This window comes from Heliconius melpomene, chromosome 12 (genome assembly GCF_056956725.1).
Source record: "Heliconius melpomene rosina isolate 202511_hmr_F chromosome 12, ASM5695672v1, whole genome shotgun sequence".
NCBI classification, from domain to species: domain Eukaryota; kingdom Metazoa; phylum Arthropoda; class Insecta; order Lepidoptera; family Nymphalidae; genus Heliconius; species Heliconius melpomene.
Genome location: NC_140400.1, coordinates 8,132,391 through 8,158,255, shown reverse-complemented (window position 1 = coordinate 8,158,255; position 25,865 = coordinate 8,132,391). Strand labels below are relative to the sequence as shown.

The 25,865-nt window shown below is 32.2% G+C and overlaps 2 protein-coding genes across 3 annotated transcripts in view; one reads left to right on the top strand and one right to left on the bottom strand.

Annotated features, from left to right (window-relative positions):
* Positions 1–73: 73 nt before the first annotated feature.
* On the top strand, positions 74–10,503 carry LOC146533737 (ankyrin repeat domain-containing protein 13D). 2 transcript variants are annotated; one of them, XR_014878543.1, is made up of 12 exons: positions 74–362; positions 1,110–1,251; positions 2,186–2,356; positions 3,050–3,193; positions 3,746–3,920; positions 4,243–4,474; positions 5,007–5,177; positions 5,340–5,457; positions 5,693–5,955; positions 6,384–6,493; positions 6,849–7,932; positions 8,871–10,503. XR_014878543.1 is itself a non-coding variant. In XM_085194262.1 (12 exons), the coding sequence occupies exons 1-11, from the start codon at positions 261–263 to the stop codon at positions 7,926–7,928; spliced, it is 1,875 nt and encodes a 624-aa protein (XP_085050388.1). In that variant the 5' UTR covers positions 75–260; the 3' UTR covers positions 7,929–7,932; positions 8,871–10,503. The 2 variants fall into 2 exon arrangements, 1 of the variants encoding a protein (XP_085050388.1); XM_085194262.1 differs by having other exon boundaries at positions 75–362; positions 7,682–7,932.
* A 1,834-nt stretch (positions 10,504–12,337) lies between these two features.
* The window catches only part of LOC146533736 (uncharacterized), a 75,660-nt gene continuing 62,132 nt past the window's right edge, over positions 12,338–25,865 (bottom strand). Inside the window, exon 2 of the mRNA XM_085194260.1 lies at positions 12,338–16,788. Coding sequence (XP_085050386.1) covers positions 16,731–16,788 — 58 coding nt within the window. The 3' untranslated portion in view covers positions 12,338–16,730. The remainder of the gene's footprint in view (positions 16,789–25,865) is intronic.

Here is a 25,865-nt window from a genome sequence, read left to right as displayed (position 1 = left end):
AATGCGTTTAGTACAAATAGAGTTTACTATGCTTGCAACATTATATTTAACGCTGTCATTGAATCACCTACGTTGAATCAGTTTTGAAGCATTCAGTTGGTGCAGACTCGATTTTAATTTGTCTTTTTTTAAATAGAGTGGCTAAGATAATAGTTATTGGACGCTTTACGATGAAATAGTAGTGGTTGCAGCGAAATGCTTTTAATATAAATGGTGCACCTAACATATGTTATTTAAGTATAGAGAAATTAAGTGTGAAAATGCCTATGACATCTGAAGAGATTGCGAGCCGCTACCCGATACATTGGCTTGTTTGGAACAACAAGCATGAAGAGTTAAAGAATTACCTTCAAAATAAGAAGGTTGGAAAATTTCAGTATATTTTTAATACATTTATTGATAAGATGTAAATTGAACACTATATAGTGAATTATATCAATAAATAGCAATTACTTTAAGGCATTTGAATTCTAAGTAAATTCTTAATATATTTATACAAACTATACTATAAGATTAGATTAATAGATACTACAATTGTATAAAAAATAATATTGAAACAGTGTAATGTTATTAAATGTTGATAAGTGTCAGTAATGTGTAGGTAGCTGTACATTAATATAATCTTATTATCTCTGATGAAGCCATTGCAATGTGGCTGATATGGATTAGAGAACAAAACACACTGCCTAATATTGTGTGAAAAGAAAATCCCATTAGGAACCAATTCACAAAAAAATATGAGTTGTCCAAAATTTCAATAAATTATTTGTTTATGAATAAATATATAAAAGAGTACATTAAGATCAAAAATAAACAATATCTATTTATCTTTATGCATGTCTCTTTCTAATATAATTGGTTAAAAAAATATAATTGTTAAGTTTCTCTTTAATGAAATATCATATGTACATTTCAATGGGCTCCTGGATGTTTTAAAAATACAATTGAACCCAGTAGGTGGCATTGCAGTCAATGTGCTCGGTAATAGATTAGCTCAACTTAAAAAATTGTGTGTCCGTAGGACTAAGTCTGCTAGGCCAGCTAGTTTAATTATGTATGTAAGCAAGCTGAAAACTGTTAAAACCTGAATATTTACACAAATTTTTCAGAATACCCCACAAGATATAGAAAAACATGATCCAAGAGGTCGTACACCTCTTCTATTGGCCGTTACTTTAGGTTACCTAGAAGTTGTTCAAGCACTTCTTGATGCAGATGCTGATGTTAACTGTGACAAGGATGGATGGACAGGTATTTCAATTATTATTAGTTTTTATGTCTTATATTGATTTAATTTTACATTTTTAGTTGAGTTTTATTAATGGTATGATTGTATTTAAATTATTCAATTCAATTCTGTTTAAGTTGTGGCACTCAACATTCAATATCTCAAAAAATATTATAAAAGTGGCTTAAAAATAAAAATTGTAAATTATGTTTCTTATCAACGTTTGTAATCTATACCATTAACATAAGGGTGGTTATCAGCACAACATAAAAGTGTACTAATTAACGACTGGTATTAATGAGCTTATACAAATTTTAATATGCCCATTTGTGATTTTATATTGATGATAATTCAGGCTTTTGTGGCACATTGAGAAACTGCTTGTCTGTAAATGCTATTGTTCTGGGTTCCATCCCAACTTGAGTGAAAATATTCTTTTATCTTCCTGCTCTAGCAAGACAAAGCACCTTGTAAGTACTGTCACTTAACTTGCAATACCTAAAATTCAGGTGTAAAGTGGGAAATGAAGTGTTCTGGTACTTGGTTTGCACATACAGTGTGAAGTTGAAATAAAAATATGAAGTGAAGTAAAAGTGAAGTGTGAGTTGAAATATACATGAGCAGGCATTTAACTCTTACAGGGGCCTATTTATAACTTATAATAGAAATAAACAGCAATTCTTTGAGCACTTTGCACTGTACGCTTTCCCTTTTCCCCTATTAACTTCACAATTATTGTGAGCATGGTATAAACAAATAAATGTGACAACAATGATACTGTTTTTTATTGTAAAAGTAATAGTAGTAAGTTTAATCTCTCTTTTTTCAAATGAAATATCTCCATTGATGAATGATTAGAATATACAAGACCGAATGTTTTTACAATTTATTATATTAGGCATAATTGTTTTATTAATAACAGAGCTTTTGAAATCATAACTATAAATAAACTTTCAGCGGTCCAAGAAGCCACAGCCACTGGTAATCCGGAGCTGTTATCACTGGTGTTATCACGTCGTGATTTCCAAAGACATGTAGTCAGGTCGAGCGGCATACCAGAGCTGTTGAACAAACTGAGCCTTGCCCCCGACTTCTATGTTGAAATGAAATGGGAGTTTACTAGCTGGGGTATGTTTTATAATTAAGAATTGTTTTAGCTTGTATAAATGGAATTAAATCACATAACGTTTGATGTAAATGCGGTGGTTGTGGGTTTGATTCCCGCTTGAGAGAATTAACTATTTTTATTTCCTCCATCTGGTAACAAGGATAAGCGAGGCGTCGAGTTCTGCCACTTAAGACGTAATGCCTCGAAAGTCGAAAATTAAAAATATTACAAATAAACATATACCTTAATTTTGTATTTATTTATTGTAAAATGATAAAAATGTGTTTCAATTATATGCTAAAATATGTTTTTTTTTTTGGAAATGTAGGTTAAATAGATAATATAATGATATGTCATGTATTGTTTTTTAGTTCGATATTTTTTTGTTAATATAAAACTGAAGGAACACTTCATTAATTTTTTTTCTGTTTTGTGACTATTAAAGTCATAATTAAATAAAAATTTTTTGGTGATCAAACCTACAACCATCGGGCAGACGTCTACAATCAGACACAAACTCACTGCGCCACAATGGTTTAAAATTACAATAATTGTACATTTAATTTGTCGTTGTTCATTTGTTACTTATGTATACATATAGGTATATTTTTAGATTTTTCTACATAACGATAAAATATTTGTAAAGTTTACTCCTAATATTACTTATAAAACTATTATTAAAATAACTAAAATTACTTTTTACAATATTCCAGTGCCACTAGTATCGCGTATGTGTCCATTCGATACATACAAAGTGTACAAACGAGGTGCTAATGTACGTGTTGATACGACGCTCGTCGGCTTCGAGAACAACAGATGGCAGAGAGGCGATAGAACTTATATATTTAGAGGACAGGGTGGGTTTGTTTATTTGGTCGGTTATTTTTGGAAAAACTTGTGATTGTATACGCGACGGTTGTGGGTTCAATTCCCGTTCGGGAAATGAATTGTGTAATATTTTCGTTCCCTTGCTTTGGTAACATGGCGAAACACGCAATGCCTCGAGGTATCAGCGGAAAGTGGGGAATAAAGTGTCGTCACATTAGGCTACCTCTGGATACTCTGCTATTGCGTGAATCTGGAACAAAAATGTTATATAAATGTTGATTTTTAAATAATGAGTTATATATTCAAGGAGAAGTGGGATTTGAAGGAAGGGTTATTTGTGTTTAATATGTAGTGACTCGAATTTGTACTGTGAAGCTTATAATTTATTTTGGTGTTTTAAAGTATGCATTATCCCACTATATAGAGGTGAAAATAAAGAAAAAATGTTAGACATCATGCTGTTATTTCTCTGAAATACATAGAATCTTTAATGACAAAAACCTAAAAATGAAAATTGAACTGAAAGTCCAAACCATAATTTAAAATTTAAGACAACGTAAGGTAAATTTCGAAAATTCCAGGCCGTAGCGCAAGTCTAGTGGAACTGGACCACGAAGCTCAGACGTCGTGGTGCGAGTACCTGGAGGGAGGGCGCGACCGCGAGTGGCCTCCCCCCGCGCCGCACGTCATACAACAACGGCTGGCTGCACCTGTCGCTATCAATTACTTGGACACGGATAAAATATGTTTTGAGAGGTTGGTAAAGTGAAAAGAAAAATAAAATAAATAAGATTTTGTTTTTTAAGGTCGAGAAAAATCGATGCGGGAGATATAAGCATAATAATTTATGTTATCAAATTAAAGAAATAGAAAAAAATATTTATTTGGAAACTTACATTTGAAAAGTCAGAAAAAATGCAATAAAAAAAGGAATAAATTAAATTTCCCTTATATGAACATAATTTTTTTCTTAACTGGAATTGGACTTAGCTACCATGATTGCTTTAACTATACTATTATGTAATAAGCAAATTTAGCAAAAAAGAATCTGTTATTTATTATAACCATTTTTTTCCAGAAACAAAAGCGGTATCTGGGGATGGCGTCAGGACAAAAGTGAGAACGTAAACGGATACGAGTGCAAAGTATTCAGTGCTAACAATGTAGAATTAGTGTCCAAGTCCCGCAGTGAGCATTTACCTCGAGGTGACAAAAGACTCGCACCGCGCGCCCCCCTCGCGGGCCTTTTAGCACTCGCGGATGAGGATGGCCCCTCACATCCTGCTTCACCACTGTTGACACCGGATAGAGTAAGTAAAGTAAAATATGTGGGTTCAAGTCCTGTTACGGGAGAATATTTTTTTTAAAAAATCGCGCATTTACCTCGGAGGGATAAAAGTCTCTATTAACCTAACCTTTGTCTATCTCCGTCTCAAAAATCGGTGTCAGAAAAAAGTGTCTCTTAGAAACTGTTCAAACGCTCTGGCCTCTTTCCACCATAAGTTGTTATACAAGGAAACACGAGTTCACTAATTAATATTTTTTATATGTTCCTAAAAATGTTAATTATTTAGTGTATGATAACACTTCATCAATTTTTAACCCAATAAATAGTCTTTATTCAATTAAGCAATTACAAACACTTGAATCCAACAAGAAAGGGTGAATAGGTATTTTCTAGGCAAGCGTGCACCACCGTAGACCGCATCAACGCTCATCAGACTTGATGCGGTCAAACGCAAGCCTACTCCATATAAAAAAAAAAAAAAAAAAAGTTACATAAAAGTGTCAGTAGTCTCAGTCCTATTGGAAATTTTTTTCAAATATAATTATGTCATCCAGGAAGAACCGCCAAAAAGGAGTAAATCCCGGGAAGAAATCCGTCCAGTGACCTGGGAGGAGTATTTCTCAGAGGATCCCCTAGATAGGGACATAGGGCGGCCGAGGGAAGTCGCTACTAAGGTGCAGAAGTTTAGAGCCACGCTGTGGCTGTGCGAGGATTATCCTTTAGAAGTAAGTAAAATGGGATAATTACAGAAAAAAATTCAAATCAAAGTTTAAACTGATTTTGACTTGAAATTTGACTGATTTAGACTGACTCGAGTTGTAGGATCGACTATCACGTTAGTTAGTTTTTCATTTAGTTGTCATTTAGTTTATTATATCTTTTTTCAGCTCCAAGAGCAAATAATGCCCATACTGGATTTGATGGCTGCGATATCGTCGCCTCATTTCGCAAAATTAAAAGATTTCGTGCAAATGCAGTTGCCGGCTGGTTTTCCGGTCAAAATTGGTGAGGAATTTAAAATTTGTTTATACGCGTCTTAAATCTTCTGTCTTTGTTAATACGCGATCGTTGCAGCACAATGATTCAGTGTCTGACTGTAATGGCGATAGTTGCGGGAGAAAAATTCTTCTTGTATCGATTAGTTCATTTATTAACGAGGCCACAGAATACACTACATCACGTTAGTCGTTTTGTTGTAACCAAGATGATTATATACATTTAACGACTGTTTATTTTACAGAAATCCCTCTCTTCCACGTACTGAACGCTCGTATAACATTCGGCAACATATTCGCTACGGAAACTCCGGTCACTGACGTGGAGAGTATATCCGAGGACACTCGCCTCTCCTGCGTAGTGGATGACAGGTGCTTCCAAGTAGGTCGCGGGTACAAAGACGCGGCGGGGGCCGACGATAGAGACAGGATGCAGTGTGATGATGATGATTTATTGCAATATGCTATCCAGCAGAGTTTAATGGATGCTGGGACTCATGATGATCAGGTTAGTAATAGTATGGTTACTGTTTTAGGTGTACTGTTAGTGTTTGTTTTTGTCAATTCTGAACTAACTAAGTAATGCAAATTGTAATAATAAATAATAATTCATTGTTACGAGTGGGAATCGAATTCACAACCGTCGCTGTACAGTCACATCCTTGTGCCTCTGCACCATTGATTTATAAAATTGTAATGTATTTATTTAATACATATCGCACCTTTAGAATTATAGTGATCTCATACAATTAATTTAAGAAGCATTTACTAGTGTATCATCTAAACTGATGTAAGCATAATTATATACAAAAACGTAATTGTACACATCTTTGTTTGACGTTTCCAAAAACTTGATGTTTTTAAAAGGTCTCTATAATTCTAAAGGTGCGATATATAATACATACATTTTTACACAAAAAAAATATAATCATTCAGGTTGACGTATGGGAGGCCCTCCGAGGTGCTCGATCGACATCCCCCGTACCACCTCGCATGCGAAATACCAACCACACGCTGTTATCTCACGAGGATGCCCATTTACAAAGGTGATTGTGTTTTATTTTATTATTCAAGGGGTTTTTTTTGTATTGTCTGTGGGCATTCCACAGGTAAAAAATATGGGTAAACTTCTTTTTTTTTTTAACGTACTGTTCTTTATTTTTACGATTTATACTTTAAGAAAACAAGTTGCGGGTGGCCGCTTGTCTATTTAAAACTTCCTGATTAGATGATATGGTATGAAGCCGTTATGGCGCAGTAGTACAAGCGTGTGAGTATATACGAGAGATAGATACATAGTTGTAGGTTCGTTTCCCACTCGGGGAAATGAGATATTTCCTCTACGAAAGATCTTATACTCGTTTAGTAAAATATAGTTTTTTTTATTTATTCCCATTACAGATATCGACGGTTTTAATTCTATTTTCGTATGCTAATGTAGATTAAAATTTCGTAAGGAACTTTCATAACCTGCTAACTTATTTCACATTATCTATATATAAGTTTATAGTACGCTAATAAATACGTAGGAATAATACTTAGAAATAAAACTTTCATACAGAAAAAAAAATGGTTAAGAAACTGCCAATTTCTTAAATCGATTTAAAGCATATGAACTTTACCTACCACATTAATCTATATGTACCTGCATATAGATATCCCACTATATCTAAATTTTATACCGTATTTTTTGTCTATAGTTTTGGTAACTTTAGTTATTTATTAATTAGGTGTGCATTATTTTTAACAAAGTTCCTAATATGACGTATTTTGCTAATTATATATTAAGGCTACTATAATATATCATTCAATATTATGTACAACAAAATTGCATGGTTTAGTACATGTAAATGTATATTTATACTTCATTTTATTTTAAATAAATCCAAATCCAGCATACCACCAACCATATTATATTACATAACGTTTATAATTATCAAATATATATATAATTCCTTCTGTACATTTTTAAAACTTTTACATTAACTTTTAAATTAAATGATAATTAAAAATTAATTAAAGTTTCACTTTACTTAATTTCGTGATAAATTCCATTTAGACATTTTAACATTTCCATATCAAAAAAGCATATTTAAACTGACATTATGATCTACAATGTCAGTACTAAATGTCATCTTAAATACGTTTTGTTTTTTATTCATATATATTTTTTTAAATGTATGCAAGTAATTGTAAATGCTAGTAAAGCTAACAAAGCTAGTATATAACAACAGAGCGATAGAGGCATCACTCGCGGACCTCGGCACCCTAAACCTACAAACACCGGAGACGGAAAATGACGCAACTAGTGATGTGCCCATCCCAGACACGGACACGGATAGGGATGGTGATGATGTAGATGCGGACCTGAGGGCAGCACTAGCGCTGTCCGCGAGGGAGCACCAGGCCAGGGATCAGCAGTTAGCAGATGAGCAGAGAGCGCTGGATGAAGTGTTGCGGCTTTCTTTATTGGATAAGTGAAGAGGTTAGTGTTATTTTCTCGCCGAATTGTCACCAGACAGAAACACTCGTTACCCGAGCGGCGAAATGAAAATGATAAAAAAGTCCACGAGGTTGAAACGAACTCACAGCCGTTGTGTTATCACTCGCACGGTTCTGACCCTGAATCACGACGACCACGTGCCACACGTACATATACTTAACTAGCGGACGCGCGCAGCTTCGCTTCCGTATTTAGGGTAGAATTCTAATAACTCATGAAACATGTGTTCAAATTTTATAAAAATCGGTGGCGATTTAAAGATTTTTCCATACAAACTTTCAACCCCTTATTTGCACCCTTAGGGGGAGAATTCTAGAAAACGATGAAACACGTGTTCAATTAAATACTTTTAAAAATCTAACTTTCAAATTTTATAAAAATCGGTGGCGATTTAAAAAATTTTCCATACAAACTTTGAACCCCTATTTCACCCCTTTAGGGTTAAAATTTTTCAAAATCCCTTCTTAGTGGATGTCCAGATTACGAAAGTAAACTTTTGTCCACATTTAACGTTTCTACCATCAGCGGTTACGGCTGTGCGTGCGTCTTACCTCAGTCAGTGAGGACAAGTCCTTTTATATATATACTTAACTAGCGGCCCGCTCGCGGTTTCACCCGCGTGAACTATGTTATTATTAATTTCTGTCTCCATGACTACGTCCTAGTGACGTCTATGCAAAATTTGACACTCCAAGCATTTGTAGTAACGAAGTTTCATACAAACTTTCGTCCCCAAAAACAACGCCTTAGAAGTCGAATATTGCAAATTCCCGTCTTAGCGAGCACCTACGTCCTATAAGTAACTCCTATGCAAAATTTGAGAATCCTAGCACATGTAGTTTCTGAGATTTCGTGATGAGTGAGTGACCTTTCGATTTTATATATATAGATTATAATCTATCATTGTTTTTTCCCCACAGATCTCAAATAGAAACGTCCACCAAATAAAGACTTATGCCTAAGAGTACGACTGACCCCCCAAAGACAACAGTTTGGTGTACGATATACATACATTATATATCATATATACGATAGATAAATTATATATTCATATTATTATTATTCGAGTGAGATATAATAATTACTTAATGTATTCATGTTTATAATTATATTATATTGTATTATATAATGGCATGAAGTTTTGTTGAATGATTATGGACCTTAATGGTCCATAATCGTCTTGCGGAAATAGGTAAAGGGAATTTTCTTTGAGAAATATTAATCTATAATATAATCATTCCCTAGTTGGGTTTTGAACCCATGACAACATATTTTTGATTTACTGTAATTTTTTTTATTGTATTAAAACATTCATTCATTTCTAAATGTATTGGTAAATTTGTGTGTATGTAAATCTTAATAAAATTACAAATTTTTGTGGCTCAATTATGTATTGAGTATGTTTTTTAATTTTATCTATAGTCCAGAAATCATTATGCTTGGAAATTAGAGTTTTTTAAATGTATATTTAATTTAAAAAATATAAAAAGAATATAGGATGTTCTCTTCCAGCCTACCTCAATAAATTCAGTAGATTTTTTTTATTTTACGCTGGACTACATTTTTATACAGATTAAAGATATTATATTGTATGTTCATAATTATATCATAAACCTAATATATCAATTCATTCATTAATTTGAGCTTCATATTTTTGATTTCCAAAAAATTTAGTTGTAAGAAATATTTATTCTTATTAGTATAACGTCCGACGGGAATCGTAGCTGTGACCCTATAGATAATGTAATATTGAATTCAAATTAAGTAACTTATACTGCCCCAAATGTATTTACATAATGACTGTTATATAAAATCAGATATAGATACGTACGTACGTATATGTTAGTAAATTGTAAGTACATCTAAACGAATTTTGTAGGAATTTTTGAGCATAGCAGAATTTAAAAAAAAAATGTAAATATAAAAAATATCAGTTACATGTTTTCTAACATACTATATAGTCTCTAAATTTTTGCAAGAGGCAAACAAATATAAAAATGTGTATTAAAACATATATTGGAGTATTAGATATGTAATTGATGGAATGAAGACAAACTGTCTTAACGATATGGTCCCAGGTTCCCTCTGTTACAGAGTGAAACTAAAAAAATATAAATTGTCTTTATTATTTTTAAGTAAACATTTTTTTTATGCCAATGGCAAATGGATAGTTTTAATGGAATATACAATTTAACAATTACAAATTTACTAACAATTTTTTTTACATAATTAAATGATATATGTGAATTCATTTTTTTTATTTACGTATGTTATTTGTATCTGGTTTTATATGGCTAATTAAATTAGTGTAATTCGATATATAAATGTTTGTGACCTCTACTTAACAAATATCGCTTCCTACTGTAATGCATATATGAAATTAAAAATTTTATCTGTTTGTACGTACGTTGTTGATGACCATGTCTATAGTGATGCGGACAACCGAATGGCCACTAAATAGATTTTTTTTTTCATTATTTATTTTCTAAGCCAATTTGTAATAATCGACTTATATTTTTTGTAACTTCCTGTATTAAAATGATCTCTATATTACAGTGGATTCATTTCTTACGTATATTTTATTAAAATTCACAAATAAACAGCTTCATTCTGTTTCAGAGGAAATAGTGTTAAGACGCTCTGTGCCCCACGCACCGTCGATCTTTGAGACTGCATGTTAAATGGCGAAACTTATCACCGCAACTTTTAACATTGATATTTTTTACAATATCAATGTTTGTCAGAGACAGATATAGTAAAGACGCTTCGCTTCTCTCACTAACTTCATTTTATTTGTTTATATTTGTTTTCTCATATTACGGAAATGAAAAATGCGTTTAATTTTGCCGTGTCTATTAAATATTAGTAAAATTGTAAAACGTGTAAGTAAAATATATGAAACCAATAGAAAGAAAATTGGTTTTTTTTTTCGTAGTTTAACTTTGTCAAAAGACTAATAAAGAACCAGTCTATTTGCAAGTTCTTAACTCTTTAAATTTGTACAGCGCCATCTATTTTCCTTTCAGGACATGTTATTCACTAGATGTCGTTACCTGACCTAGTTATAATGTATATCGACATTTTTGTACGTATACATAATTGTATATTCTACACTTCTATACAAAGTGTTTCATCGAGTATGATTAACATCTAGAAGTTACAACATGGTATTATTATGTTATTATTATGTATATTTTTTTAGCTTCACGCATTATCCCGCACCCCATCAGCAGTATAGGCAGAAAGATCCTGGGAACCTAGCGTTAAGACATTCCGTTTTCTGTTGCTGATTTTAACTCTGCGCCACGACGACCTTCAACTGTTCTATGATTATGTTATTTTAAATTAATAATTCTATCCTTCAGTGATTTTAATTGTATTTCGTTATTAATCTTTATCCGTGACTAGCGGACGCGCGCAGCTTCGCTTGCGTATTTAGGGGTGAATTCTAATAAACCACGAGACATGTGTTCAATGAAATATTTTTAAGAGTCTAAATTTCAAATTTTATAATAATCGGTGGCGTTTTAAAGATTTTTCCATACAAACTTTCAACCCCTTATTTGCGCCCTTAGGGGGTGAATTCTAGAAAACTATGAAACACGTGTTCAATTAAAGACTTTTAAAAATCAAAATTACAAATTTTATAAAAATCGGTGCCGATTTAAAATTTTTTCCATACAAACTTTCAACCCCTATCTCACCCCTTTAGGGTTAAAATATTTCAAAATCCCTTCTTAGTGGATGTCCAGATTACGAAAGTAAACATCTATCCAAATTCCACGTTTCTACGCAAAGCGGTTACGGCTGTGCGTGCGTCTTACCTCAGTCAGTGAGGACAAGTCCTTTTATATATATAGAAGATAGATTATAGTATTTTATTTATATTTTGTATGTAATTATATGGTTTTTCATTTTTAATATTATATTTAAACATTAAGTATATTATATGTAAATCAATCTGTATAAAAAAAATATATAAACTTGGACTTTGGTTGATTATGTAAAAAATTATATATCTACAGATTATTTATATATTTTTTTAACTTACTGAATTCAAATCGCACCCTTAAATTTTCTGTTACATTGACTGAAGATTTGTTAGTTTCTTATAATAGCAAAAATTCTACTTTAAAGCAAATATAAATCTATTCTGTAAGTACAAATGCATTGTAATTATTTTCTTACTTTTGTAATACTTGTTATTATTACTAATTTGCAATTATGATTTTCCTTCTAATTGGGGTTTGAAACCATAACCATATCATAGAAAGTTGGAACTACCCATATTTACTTTTTATTTCATAATACAGATTTCCCTCCCAAAATGATATCAAACAAAACTTAAAACTAAATGATAAAGACAAAAATAAATGAACACCCACAATTATCTATGTATTTAAAATTTAATTTTCATTACTTATATACAAATTACAACATTCACTATTATAATAGGTATTAGTTGTCCTATATTTACATATGTATTAGTACACTTTAGAAGCGTAATTTCATTTATTCAAGTCAATAAATTACATCAGGAAACTTTTGGAATACGAACGATAATAACAACCTTTGACGGGAGACCGACTGACCGGCTCTAACCGGTTAGGAGTTGGGGCGAGGCTCTGGACTTTTGGCCTAGGAATTTCAATAAGCTAACTTTCTTTAGGGACTTTTGGACTATTTTCTTTTTATTGTTTTTGTTTTTCAGTCCAAATTGCGGTGGGTGGATGATATTTTAATTGTGGTATTTCATTTTTGCAAGCAGAGCCCCACTTTTATACACACATCGGCATAGAAAAATGGAATTTTACACTAGAAAAGTAGACGCCGATACATTTCATACATAAACATTAAGATTAATCGGTCGGTGTGTTGATTGTCCTTCCCCCGTCTCTCAATACAATATTGTACTTACTAATTCTAAAAAATCGATAAAGATTCCCAAGGAAAGCAACAAGAACAATTAAAATCATTGAAAACTTAAAAAATAACGAAATAAATATTGATATTATTACAAAAAAATGTCATTTAAGATCTCTTTTTTTCCCTGTTCTTATATAACGTCCATTTTAAATTTATTAATAAAATATTATATTTTTCGATAAATTAAGAAACTTATGTATATTTAAGCTATATAGGCCAAGAGCTGACAGTGTATTTGTTCAGTTAGCAGACACATTGTGAAGGTATTCAATTCATACCTCGTCGTGCTTACACACCGTTAACGAGAGTCAATATTGATTGTATGGAACTAGCTGCTGTACTTAAATACCGTTAACCGTTTATTTTCTTTGCTTTCCCCTACATATAACTCTCTTATTTTTTCCCTAACTTTAAGCCAGTTTTTTTTATTACCCTTATATAGACATTATATAAAAACAGGTGGTTACGTGGTTTTAAATGCTAACATAGACTCAAGCCGACTGAAATGAGAGCAGTGCAGCTTTCTATATATATAAATATAAATATAAGGCTGAGTTTACATTTACAAGACTAAATTACAACATTGTTCATATAAACTATAATGGACATTACAAATTTTTATTCTAACATCACCTTTTTAATGTGAGCATAAACATTTGTCTTTACATCTTAATTAATTATAAATAACTTTATAACATATAAAAAAAAGTGTTTTTAGGTACTAATCATAACCTTTATATACCACAGTATTGAAATATGCTAAAAATATAGTAGTTTCACGTTTTTTAGTAGGGCAGGCAAAGGAACCTGATGTTATAACATTCTGTTCCCCATCTTCCTCACATTTACGAGACATTGGGTGGAATTCAACGCCAAGTTATGCCTACTCAAAAATTTCATTTAAATACAATCAAGCCAACGAGTGAGAATCAAACCTGCAACTCTTCCACCCACTGCTCTACGACGGCCTCGAAGTAAAAGTAAAATTACAAATTATTAAATCTAAAACAAAGATACTCGTATACTTAACTAGGTAAGTTAGTAAACTCAGTCTTAAGCCTAATACTAAGAAGAGAGATCCCTCAATCTCCCGCTCTCATTAGAGTCCGATTGGTGATGTAAGCCGACAACCCCCAGATAAGAATAAACATTAATAAGTGTATATATTATAATAATATGTATGTTTATATATAATGACATCGAAATCTCGCCAGGAGTTGTTAACTTACTTTAGATGCGCGGGCGCAGGTTGAATTTGAAAATATCTACATACCTACATTTGTTTTGTTAGTTGAGATTTTGGTAGAAACAAAAGTACTTCAATGGGTGACGCTAATGTAGTGTGTTGGTTGTTTGCTGTATAGTGGACGTGGGTTCGAATCCCATTGTTGGAATGTAATATTTTTTATTTACAAGCAAGAATTTGACAAAATTGCTTTGAGTATTTTTTATTAAGTTTTTTTTGTATAGCCTAAATAAATAAAGTAAACATTTGTAACTTTGTTTACAAATTACTATTTTATTGAAAATAAAAAAATATTTATTGTATTTTAAATATAAAATAAGCATGTTTTAGTGTTTTGTGAGATTATTCTCTTATTTTAAATCTGAATAGTTAAATGTAAGCATAGTATTATGCACGATACGAAGGTGCTGCACCTACGTTGGTATAAGTAATGCTTAAACGCTCAACCAAGAGAACCCCTCAAAAAGGCAGTCACGGACGAAAGTTCACGAATTTAAATTTCAAATTCAATCTGCATTCAACCGCGCCCATACATAAATTAAATGCCTCACACCGCCACTTAACTTGTCTAACTACGATATACATTTACAAACCATCGGATTGCACGTATAGATATATCTATAACATAGAACCATGGTCATATAGAAAAGGAGACACCATGAAGCCCCGAAGAAAATATCAACTATTGCTAATCTATGTCAGGGCTTCGAGCGTCCCTATTTGAGGATAGCGAGCTTTTTTTTTAATGAATAATAAGTGAAAAGTAGTGATGTGTCACTACCCCGAAAACAGTCGAGTCGGTGTAAGTAGATTTTCTTACTTTTCTATATGCCTATGTTCAGCGAGGCCGCCGACGTTACAATATTTAATGTTTATTTTACATGTAATGTAATAATATGTATATCACAACTAAATAAATTATATTTTCTTATACTTTTTCACGACTGTACCCGATTTGATGAAATCTTATAAATAGGGATATGGTATTGGGAGCGTCCTTCGTCCAGTTCTTCATACCATTAGACGCTCGGTGGGACATTTCTGTTAGGGTAGCGTTGGGTGGACTTATCTTTAAAATGATTTTTGCTTAAAATATTTAAATATTTCGATTTAGCGAAGGCAGAATAAAGTTATCAACTGGAATATACAACTTATACTGTACTGAAATAAACACACAATGAATGTGTCTGATAAAGAAATTGATATTTGAAGTATTTTGCATTATTCCTAAATGAATCTTTCATCCCAGAGGTTGTACCTACTATTACTGTTCTCTGTTTTCAGACAAAAGCACTTCTAATCACCCCCAAAGATACTATGAGGGGGATAGAGATGGATCCATGAGGCAATGTTGCGTGAAACATATACTCGTATTGTATAAACACAACCAAAAATATTGGTAATTTCTTTTTTTTTCAGATTCACGCAGTATCCCGCGTGTAGCGGGGTAGGCAGTGAGAGCCTAGTTACACGCGGGATAACAATAACACTCCGCTCCAACATTCTGTCGATTTTTTTCGGGCATTACGTGTTAAGAGGCGGAACTTAACATCGCGCTTTCTGCCGTGGTACCAAAGCAAAGAAAGATGATAGATAAATTATATATCAGTACAGTAACCGTCTTTGGAAGTATAGAAAAAAATATTTAAAAGTAAGGAACATTAGCAGCTGAGCTCGAGCTTCGAAGTCATTGACTCGTGGCAATTAAAACAGCATTAGGCCACAATCATTGAAACTGGCACAGCTGTATAAAGGTACTAGTGCTTTATTGGATGGATTCTGAGAAATTATTAGTTTTGGTCTAGGAATGAGTATATGTGTATTTTTTTTCATTTTTTTTAGTAACAGAGTGATAGCTCACTAGATTGTATTTTCCATCTATCCTTATTAAATGTATGAAATATAAATTATTTATCAGTTCAATTGATTATACCTGAAATAACAATTGCTTCAATATTGATTTTCTTTATTAATTTAAACGTGATTCTTTGTTTATTATGTACATTTGTTATAACAGATAAAAAGATAAGTCCACCCGTCACGGTCACGGCGACGACACGGGGAGCTAACGACATCGGACGGATCATTTCGTTCATCGGGCGGGGTGCGAAGCCGTTTGGAACCAGATTTTACTAACTTTTACATTGTATAACAAAATTATAGTGTTATAAACTATACTAAGTCTATGTTGTTGCAAGTACATTTAAGTTTACGTACAGAAAAAATGTTTATTACTCCTCAATTCTCATCGTATTTAATGAGTCGCGAACGTCATTTTCAAAATAAAACATTAAAAATTCATAACGCTCAAACAATTAGTTCCAACAAAAAAAATATCACGAAAAAGAAATATTTTTCATACATTTGGTAACAAAATAATGTATTGCAACATCAACGACACACACATATGTATATAATAGCCTCTATTCACAGGCAGAGTAACCAACATTTTTCTTAAATAATAAACTAATTAAATACAATAAATAATAATGAAAGATCACTTTTATGTTAGTCTAGTGTCTTTAAGTACCCCCCTGTACCCAATTGTACCCCGCCCCAGCCCCCCGCGGCCTCACAGCGCGGGTGGAGGCCCGCGCGGGGCCCGCGGTCAGTCCCCCGTCGCTGTCACCGTCGTCCAACTCCATGGGCTGTTGTAGCTCTTTTGACTGGAAATATAGAGAAAGATGTATGTTAGATGACATGTATTTTTAACCTTCATATAATACTAGTGGGCGCGCGCAGCTTCGCCTGCTTATTTGGACCCTTAGGGGTGAATTCTAGTAAATCATGAAACATGTGTTCAATTAAATACTTTTAAGAGTCTAAGTTTCAAATCGGTGGCCATTTAAAGATTTTTCCATACAAACTTTCAACCCTTTATTTGCACCCTTAGGGGGAGAATTCTAGAAAACGATGAAACACGTGTACAATTAAATACTTTTAAAAATCTAAATTTCAAATTTTATAAAAATCGGTGCCGATGTAATTTTTTTTCCATACAAACTTTCAACCCCTATTTCACCCCTTTAGGGTTAAATTTTTTCAAAATCCCTTCTTAGTGGATGTCCAGATCATGAAAGTAAACATCTGTCCAAATTCCACGTTTCTACGCACAGCGGTTACGGCTGTGCGTGCGTCTTACCTCAGTCAGTGAGGACAAGTCCTTTTATATATATAGATAATATAAATAATAATCTCATGTTTTGGGTTTCGGATTTGATTAATATTCGAGAAAATTATGGTAGGTATTTAAAATTATTTTAATTTTCTGTCGGGTACAACAAAATGTGGTATTTGCATGCTGTGTTCAAATACCCATTTTTTTGCTTTACTCTGTATCCCGCTTAGAGATAGAATAGGCAGGGGGAACCTAGTGTTAACAACTCGGTTACCTACTTTTCGTTAAAATTTTCCTGGCGGAACTAAACGCCATGTTTTACCCTTAATTAAAATATTTGATATATAAAATAATAATAGATAATAGTGTCACAACACTCTGTCCATTAAATACAAGAGCGTCATTAACACCTTTGGAAGTTGTTCAAAATTTATATATACCTAATAGCGGGATTTCTAATTAGAAATGATTTATTTAATGTGAGCCTGCTGTCGACGGCAGTTATACTTATATTTTATACTTAACGAAACATGTAAAACTTAGAAGTTTTCTGTCTCTATTTGAACGTATATCGTGGGTTCAAATACCAGATTATTTATTTCCTTTACGAATGTTTATAAAAAAAACATAGTTGTAGGTACTTATTACTTACTTTTGTCTAATTACACAAAATAGGGAATTATTGTATGGTATGGTACGGTCGTATATAAATAAATTATACTTTTTTACTTTTAAAAAAAAATATAATCTGTACTAAGTAATCTTCTATGAAAAAAACATGTATATTGTAAATTTTCAGAAAATATGTGAATAATTGTTCCTTTCCGCTAATAAATTTCATTGAAATAACATATTTTATTAGTTAGAGTTCATCAAAATAGGTTCAGCAATTTAGCCTTATAAGAGTAACAGACTATAAAATAATAGAGCTACTTTCTTATTTATCATTTTAAATTGGAAACGAAGGTATTAACTCCTTTGGAAAGCGAGTTATTAATAGTCATTGTAAATATTATTCCAATCAAATATTCAGTACTGCGTTTTAAAAGTACAAATAAAATTAGTTCTTAAAATAAACAAAATAGAATCTAAAATTCTACAACGAAAATGTATGATTTTATATCGATTTTTATATTAAAAATAGCTCTTCTTCTTTAGTAACAAAGATTATAATCCTTTGGCAAGCATAGATGTGGACACTAGTTTTAAAGAAAACTTTGTTTATTCTGCTCTTTGCTAATCCTCAGAGACTTATTTTAAATTCAGACTGAATGCCACTTCTGTACTTTCATTATATAGTATATTCATTTAACTTTGTCTTTACCTACTGTGCTCGTTAAAAAAATATGATTATATTTTTTCCTTTCCTCTATGCTAGGTTAGGTAACCACTAGGTTTTTTTAGGTTGTCACTAGAGCCTAGAGCAGTCACTTCGCAGGTTGCTATCTTTTTATGAAATTATGTACTTCAATATGCCTATGAGTTCAAATATTATTTTGACATGGTAGGTTCTTTTCTTTAATTCACGCTTTATCATGTACATAGAAAGGTGGGCGCAAATCGCAAATGTCGCTTTGTAAAAATAATTTTAAAATAGTAAGGTATGTGTAATATTTATTGTAATCAATTATTATTATTTAATCTATCTCGTAATGTAGGATCTAGTAATCGAAGTGACATGTCACTCGGCTCGCTCATCTTAAATAAAAAAAAATAATATTTATACTATAAAATAATTTTTCGCAATGGGACCACGTTTGAATATAACGTCTTGTGGGTTTTATATTGACTCGAAATAATAAACGTTCATTTTCCCACTCTACTATGACCAAATACAAAGTTGAGTTCCAAAAAAGAACAACGGAGTGTCTTAACACTTAACGTCTCTGCCGTGCTATGCGGGATAATGCGTGAAAACATGTTTCTGTCATCACTACAGTCTACAGCTGAAGGCACGCACGAACTTGACCCACTTGTGTCTATAAGATATGAATTATTTACTTAATCGTTCCAACACGCACGCACCGTTTTGCAAATATTTTTTCAAGCGCCGCTATTATGTGCGAAACGTGGTGTAAGTGTAAGCGATTAGTGTCATTATAAGAAGTTGTTTTTTTTTACTTAGTAATATTATTTCTTCGGAGGAAACATTTTTTTTATGAAAGCAGGATTCGAATCCGCGCCTGTTGTCAAACCCGCCCGATAAGTTCAATTTCCATTACAAAAAATATACGATTTCTCAAAATGTTTTTTTTCCTAAGTGTGGAAAATTGAAATGTTAAAATTATTTAAGGGACACACAAAAAAAACATTCATTCAATAAATGTAAAACATTAGTTTCTTTTAGTTCACACTGTATCCCGCACATAGTAGAGTGTTCCTATTCCCATAAGATACTTCCTGTCCACGATTTCCACCGATTTCTGGTAGCATTGCGTGTTGAGTGGCGTAACTCAACGCTGCGCTTTGTGTCGTTACCAGAGTAAGAACATGTAAATATTAAATATTTTATTTCTTGAATGGGGATCGAATCCACAACCTGCTAGTGGCCCTGCACCTCGACAGGCCTCTATTTTTTTGATTTACATTAATAAAAATAATTTATAAATAACAAAAAAATACCGATTATCGCTAGCGCTTATGAATAAATCCGTACTGGAAAAGAAATCATGAATGAACAAAAAACGATAAAACTTTTAATGGGGACGCAAAGTTACACTTTTTGCGATGAGAGAATGCAATGTCGATCGCTCAATAGATATTATTCTGAGTAAACAATTATATCGGATTTCCAAGTGTTTTTATTCTATTTTGACTGGCGAAGTTATTTTTGTTCCAATATCGGGTGTGTGTATGGGAAAATATTTGTTTTAGTTGATTAAAGTGTACTACCTAATATGAAGTTGCTTATGCTATGATTATATTAAAAATTTTATTTAATTATTTATTTAATTTTATTGCATTTTTTCTTTATTTAAATAATCTATTCTTATTATATAATAAAGAAAAAAAATGCAATTGACACACAATTGGTGGTGTTGTCGCATTCTCGCCCATTTCTTGCAGGCAACCTTAGATTAAGAAATTTATTTAGACAAATTTAGAAATTTATTCCGGCATAGTGGGTAGTTTAAATATATTACGAACCTACTTAAACATAACGTATCTGTATAATTTCGGTATTCACGTTGATTCTATTCTATGCTGAGGTATTATACAAAATATCGAATTATACAGATTGCCGCTAACATATATGTACATACATAAATAATATATGTATATGTACATACATAAATAATATAAGTTTATATGCGGACTTGTGCATATATTTGATTATAATAATAATAAATAAATTGTTTTATTAGAATTTTCATTCCCAGTACAGTAAAGTAGGTAATAGTTGTGTGCATCAGTCACTATTCTAGTGTTTGATTGATGATTATAACATAGGGGCTGTGGTATGAGGGCGACAGATCTACGTGCGACCATTTGACACGCTTTCAATCATTTTAGCTTATAAAAATAAAGTTAAATAAAGATAGAGCCCGTCTTACTATAGCGAAGGGCGTCCTACTTTTATTTTTGAAGTCGGATAACTACTAAATTTACCGAACAAAAACAAAAAAAATATTTAATTAATAAACCAACTTGGCACCAACTCAACTTCCTGATTTTATTTCCAATTTTACTTAATTAAAATATTATTTTCTAGACTTTAGTTTTTGATTGAGTTTGTACTTAGATATAGTTTTTAAGCCTAAACTCTTTAGCTTTATAAAATTAGACATTGATATAGCAATAGAATATTTATTACTACACTAAAGCACTTTATACTTATTTTTATTCTAGATTTCACAAAACATATTAAGTTCGAATATTCAATAATAAATATTCCATTCAAATTTAGACCTGCAACTAATCTATAGAAACCAGAATAATACCCTTCGATCAAATCAGCATATTCGGGTTCACTGCTGGACATAGGCCTCCCCCAGGGTGCGCCAGTGCTCCTGATCCTCCGCCTTCCGCAATAAGACCCTTAATCAGGTCTAATTGCGTCTTAGACTAATTTAGAAATGTCAAGTGCCTAAAGTCTAGACGTTACGGTGCAAGCCTATACTATGTTGCTATTTCGATGCGGATATTCTGTTTGCCATAAAATTAACGTTCCGGTCTGCTAGAGACAAGAGATAGGGCCGCCTTTCTAATGTACAAGTTTAAGCCGATAAATTATAATAATTATATGGAAGAACCTTTCTTTTGGATTGTGGCAAGGAGAAACGTTAGATTATATGTACAATAGTTATAGGTTCGATTCTCTATCGAGGGAATGTTTATAGTTATAGCAATGGATAATAGATATTTTATAGCGAAAATCATAGCCGCGCTTTCTTTTACCGGATGAAACAAAGTTGATGCCTTGTAAAGAAGAGTTTACTTTACAGAGACATCAGGGAGCTTAATAAAAGCCGACTAAGTGCGAGTCGGGAAAGGAGAAAAAAATAATAAAGAATCACGAATCTATTCGAGAGATGACAGAAGGAAAGACAGAAGACAGAGTTACCTACTTCTACTTTCAATTATGCCTAAAGCATTACAAACGTAAAATTTTAAGAGTTACCGTTTTTAACTGTTTACAGTTTTACATTAATATACATATAGTCAGTCACATGTACATCATATATGACTGACATATTACCTATTTATGTCATGTCAGTTATCGCCACCGGCGAATGACACGGTAACAAGATCGATGACTTTAGTTAGTTATTTAGCATGGTTAGAGCAAAAATGCGTCCGTTACAACAATTTTGTTGTAAATGTTAACGTATTACTTACATTTTTCTTTTTTTATTGTCATTCCCTGCCTTTTTTTTTCTTTTTATTGCTTAAAGACTACTCAGAATGACTAAATTTATTTTTTTATTTTTTATAGCTTCACGCTGTAAACTCAAACTTAATGTCAAGACATTTTGTTGCTCACGCACTGTGAAATTTTAAAGACATTGTGTTGCGTGTTCAATGGCGGAAATTAACACCGCTCTTTGCTTTGGTATTAGAGCGAGAAAATGAAAATAATGCATCTCCTCGAGTGGGATTCGAACACACGACCTTAGCTTAGAGAAACGACCTAACGATTAGAGAATTATCAAAATTATATTAATTACTTGTTGTTTGACAGAATTTAACGCTGCACTAATTATTCTATACTAGATTAGCACCTGCAGGAAAAAAAAAAAAAACCAATGAAAATAGAACCCACTACCATCACATAAAGACAAATACAATACTTAGTCTTGTTAACGATGTTATAGTTAATTACAACTAATTTAAATTGTGTGTTTTACTCGCGCTTGCACCGGATGTTCAGTAATTAGTGCTATAGTACCTACGTAGGTATTGCCGCTGCCTTACATGCGTGTTTCTATTTTTTTTCTTAACGTTAATTGAAAATGTTCGTTTCATACTAAGGAATGCAAAATATTTAGTAATTATTATTATTTTTATGTAGAGGGAATGGAGAATAGAGAAATAGAGAATGGAGATCTAAATTCTACCTAATATCTTTCGCTTCGTCCACTGTCATCAACCCACTGATACAAGCGTACGAGGAGGTCGTATTGGGAGGTCCACATGCTTTTTACGAGACCTTCCTCCAGTATCATTGATATTATGGCAACCGGGGTTTTCCCCTTCCTGTCTTAGTTAGTTACAAGTTATTTTTATTATTTTAAAGAAATCTTGCTTAGTCGAATCTATTTTCAGGATATAAGTATGTATAATATATTTATACTATCTATAAACACGAGGCTTTTTAATTTGAGTCCCACTCGAGGGAAAGAAATTTTTAATATTTTCATTGGTTCGCTTTGGTATCCCTAAACTACTTACAGTGTAAATTTCAGCTTTGTAGTTCTAGTTGTTTCGTCTGTGCGTTGTCTGTCAGTCTCTCAATAACAGAAATTTTATATATAGATAGATTTAGACAATTATTATTGACATTGTAGGAGAAAAGCTAGAACAATTTGTATGTACGGTCGTAAATAAAAGTGGACAATGTTGTTTTATAGCGAGCAATAATTCAAATAAATAGGACGTTTCTAGATTTATGTACTTCGAAGTTATTAGAAACTATGTATGTATGAAATAAACACTTATTTTTGTTAGGTACTGTTTTAAATTTTGATTCAACTTTCTTTACTTTTGTCATTATGTATGTTTAATAAGTTTATCTAGCTTCACGCTCTATCCTGCACATAGATAGAGGGAACCTGAGATTCCCATTAAAACACTTCCGTTCCCCACTTTTGGACGAATTCTCCAGGCATTACGTGTACTTCTTATCTCAAGCCAAAGAAATAAAAAATTGCCTCCAATGGAAATTGAACCCACGAGCTTTGCATATACAGTCCAGTAGCTGTACCATTGCGCCATGACGGCCTTATTTAATCGACCTCAGATATAAGTATGATATAAACTCACGTTTGATAAACAAGAATCAGATTTCAAAAGCTTTTTAAATGTTATTGGAACAAACAATCAAACATATTGTTTTATAGAAAAAATATTTGTTTTTCATTCATCTCTTTTATCAATATTTGTTTTGTTTGTTTTTATTAAATAAATGTTTTTAAAGGTTGTTTTAATTTGAAATATACTTGAAAATTGTTTTTTTTTATTTGTTTATGATATTTTAATATTTGTTTATTGAAAATTTAAATGATTTTGTGTATATACATATAATTCGGCAAGTAATTTTTATATTATAAAGCTTGAAGCTAAAAAAGAAATACATATATATAATTTTCCTTCGAGATATCCGACGACATATTTTCTATACAATAAACAAGTCAGAACTAAATTAAAACATACAAAATTACTTTCAAAACAGTAGTAGAAACAGAATACACCAGATATTGGTAAAATTTTCACAGTCATAAATTACCTATATGAACTCAAAGCTATCTAGGAGCCGCGCTGGTATTTCACGCTCGAGACGTTCTCGAATGGGCACGGCCACGGCAAATACCTGTGCACATTAAGATCATCCTTTCAAAATGTATAATGGCATACGTTATTTAAGCTTATTAATATTCGAGGCCGAGTAAACGCGATGGTGGGGGTTCGATTCTCAATCGAGAGATGACATTATTTTGATTTTTTAACTCTGTAAAGAAGACATGGAGGCCAATCAATCCCTGTATCCCGCATATAGCAGGGTAGGCAGCGGGAACCTAGCATTAAGACATTCCGTAATCGACCTTTACAAACGAAAAAGAAACATTTCCCCGAGTGGGAATTGAACTTACAATCATCACAAGCTTGTGCCACTACGCCACGACGCGCTCGTTTACAAAGTAAAACAAAAAATATTTAAAAATATTTCTCTGTTAGTAATATTTACCTATTTATGTGCAGTAAGCAATAACCTTAATAGAATATAAGTAATCTTTGAACCCGTGACCCTGCATGACTAAAACGCTTAAATAGGCGTTAGTTCCAAGTTCCAACTTAGAGGCAATAACCTTCTCTAGTAAATCTGAGAGCGTGACTTCGTTCATTATGACATTAATGGTAATCTTTGGATACAACAAAAAAAAACATAGCTTGGGTAAAACAAAGATTTTTTAAGCTTTTTCGTCGTATATGCATATGTAAGTAAAAAAGAAGACATTTAAAATATACAATTCTTTTTTTTATGATTATGTAGAGTCAAAAGAAAGAGACATTATATTTATTTATATTTATTTTATTTTATTTGAGAGATTTGGAATTGAAACATTTAACATTTTAGTCGGGTAAATGCTAATCGCTAATGCCACGCAATGCTTGGAAGCATTTCTGGAGAATTCAGCAGAAAATGGAGAACGGAGAATCTTAATTCTAGGTTCCCTCTGCCTACTCCGCTTTGTGCGTGTTACAGCGTGAAGCTGATAAAAAAATATAAATATACTAAAACACAAAGATACAATTTGTAGTAGTTAAAAAAAAGTAATATCACTTTGTTTTTTATTGTTTGTGTTTGTATTTATATTATTTTTTTTATATAAAAAAAAGATATAACTATTACCAACATATAAGCAAAAAATATATAAAATAGAAGTACAGAGTCACGAGCATTGACTAGTGTTTAATAGGAGCACTTTAACTTTCAAGTAATTAAACAGCCTTCGTTAAAATAAAATTTAGCGAACATTTTTAATTAAATAAAGTGCTAATTTTTCATCCTCAAACTTTTCGGGCTTCGTTATTTATAACAAAATAAAAAATTATATGGAGCAGGGTAGGTCGAGGGAGAGAGAAACAGAGAGTCGTACTTAATGTCAAAACTCTACGTCCTCTGGTTTGGTTCTGCTCTCCGATAGAATTCGGGACATTGCGTTTTGAATGAAGAAATGAAGAATGAAGAAATTAATTTCCCCCGAGTGGAGATCCAGTGGAAACTGTTGATTTTATGTTTTCTCAGAGGTGCGGGTACAAGTGCCACTATATTTTAAGCATTCGAATTTCAAACACTTTGTGTAAAAAGTTAATGGACTAACTCTGTAATAGCTGACAGGTATGTTGATTCTACATATTAATGGATTCAGTATAATTTATATTTAGTAGAAATGAAAAATTCTT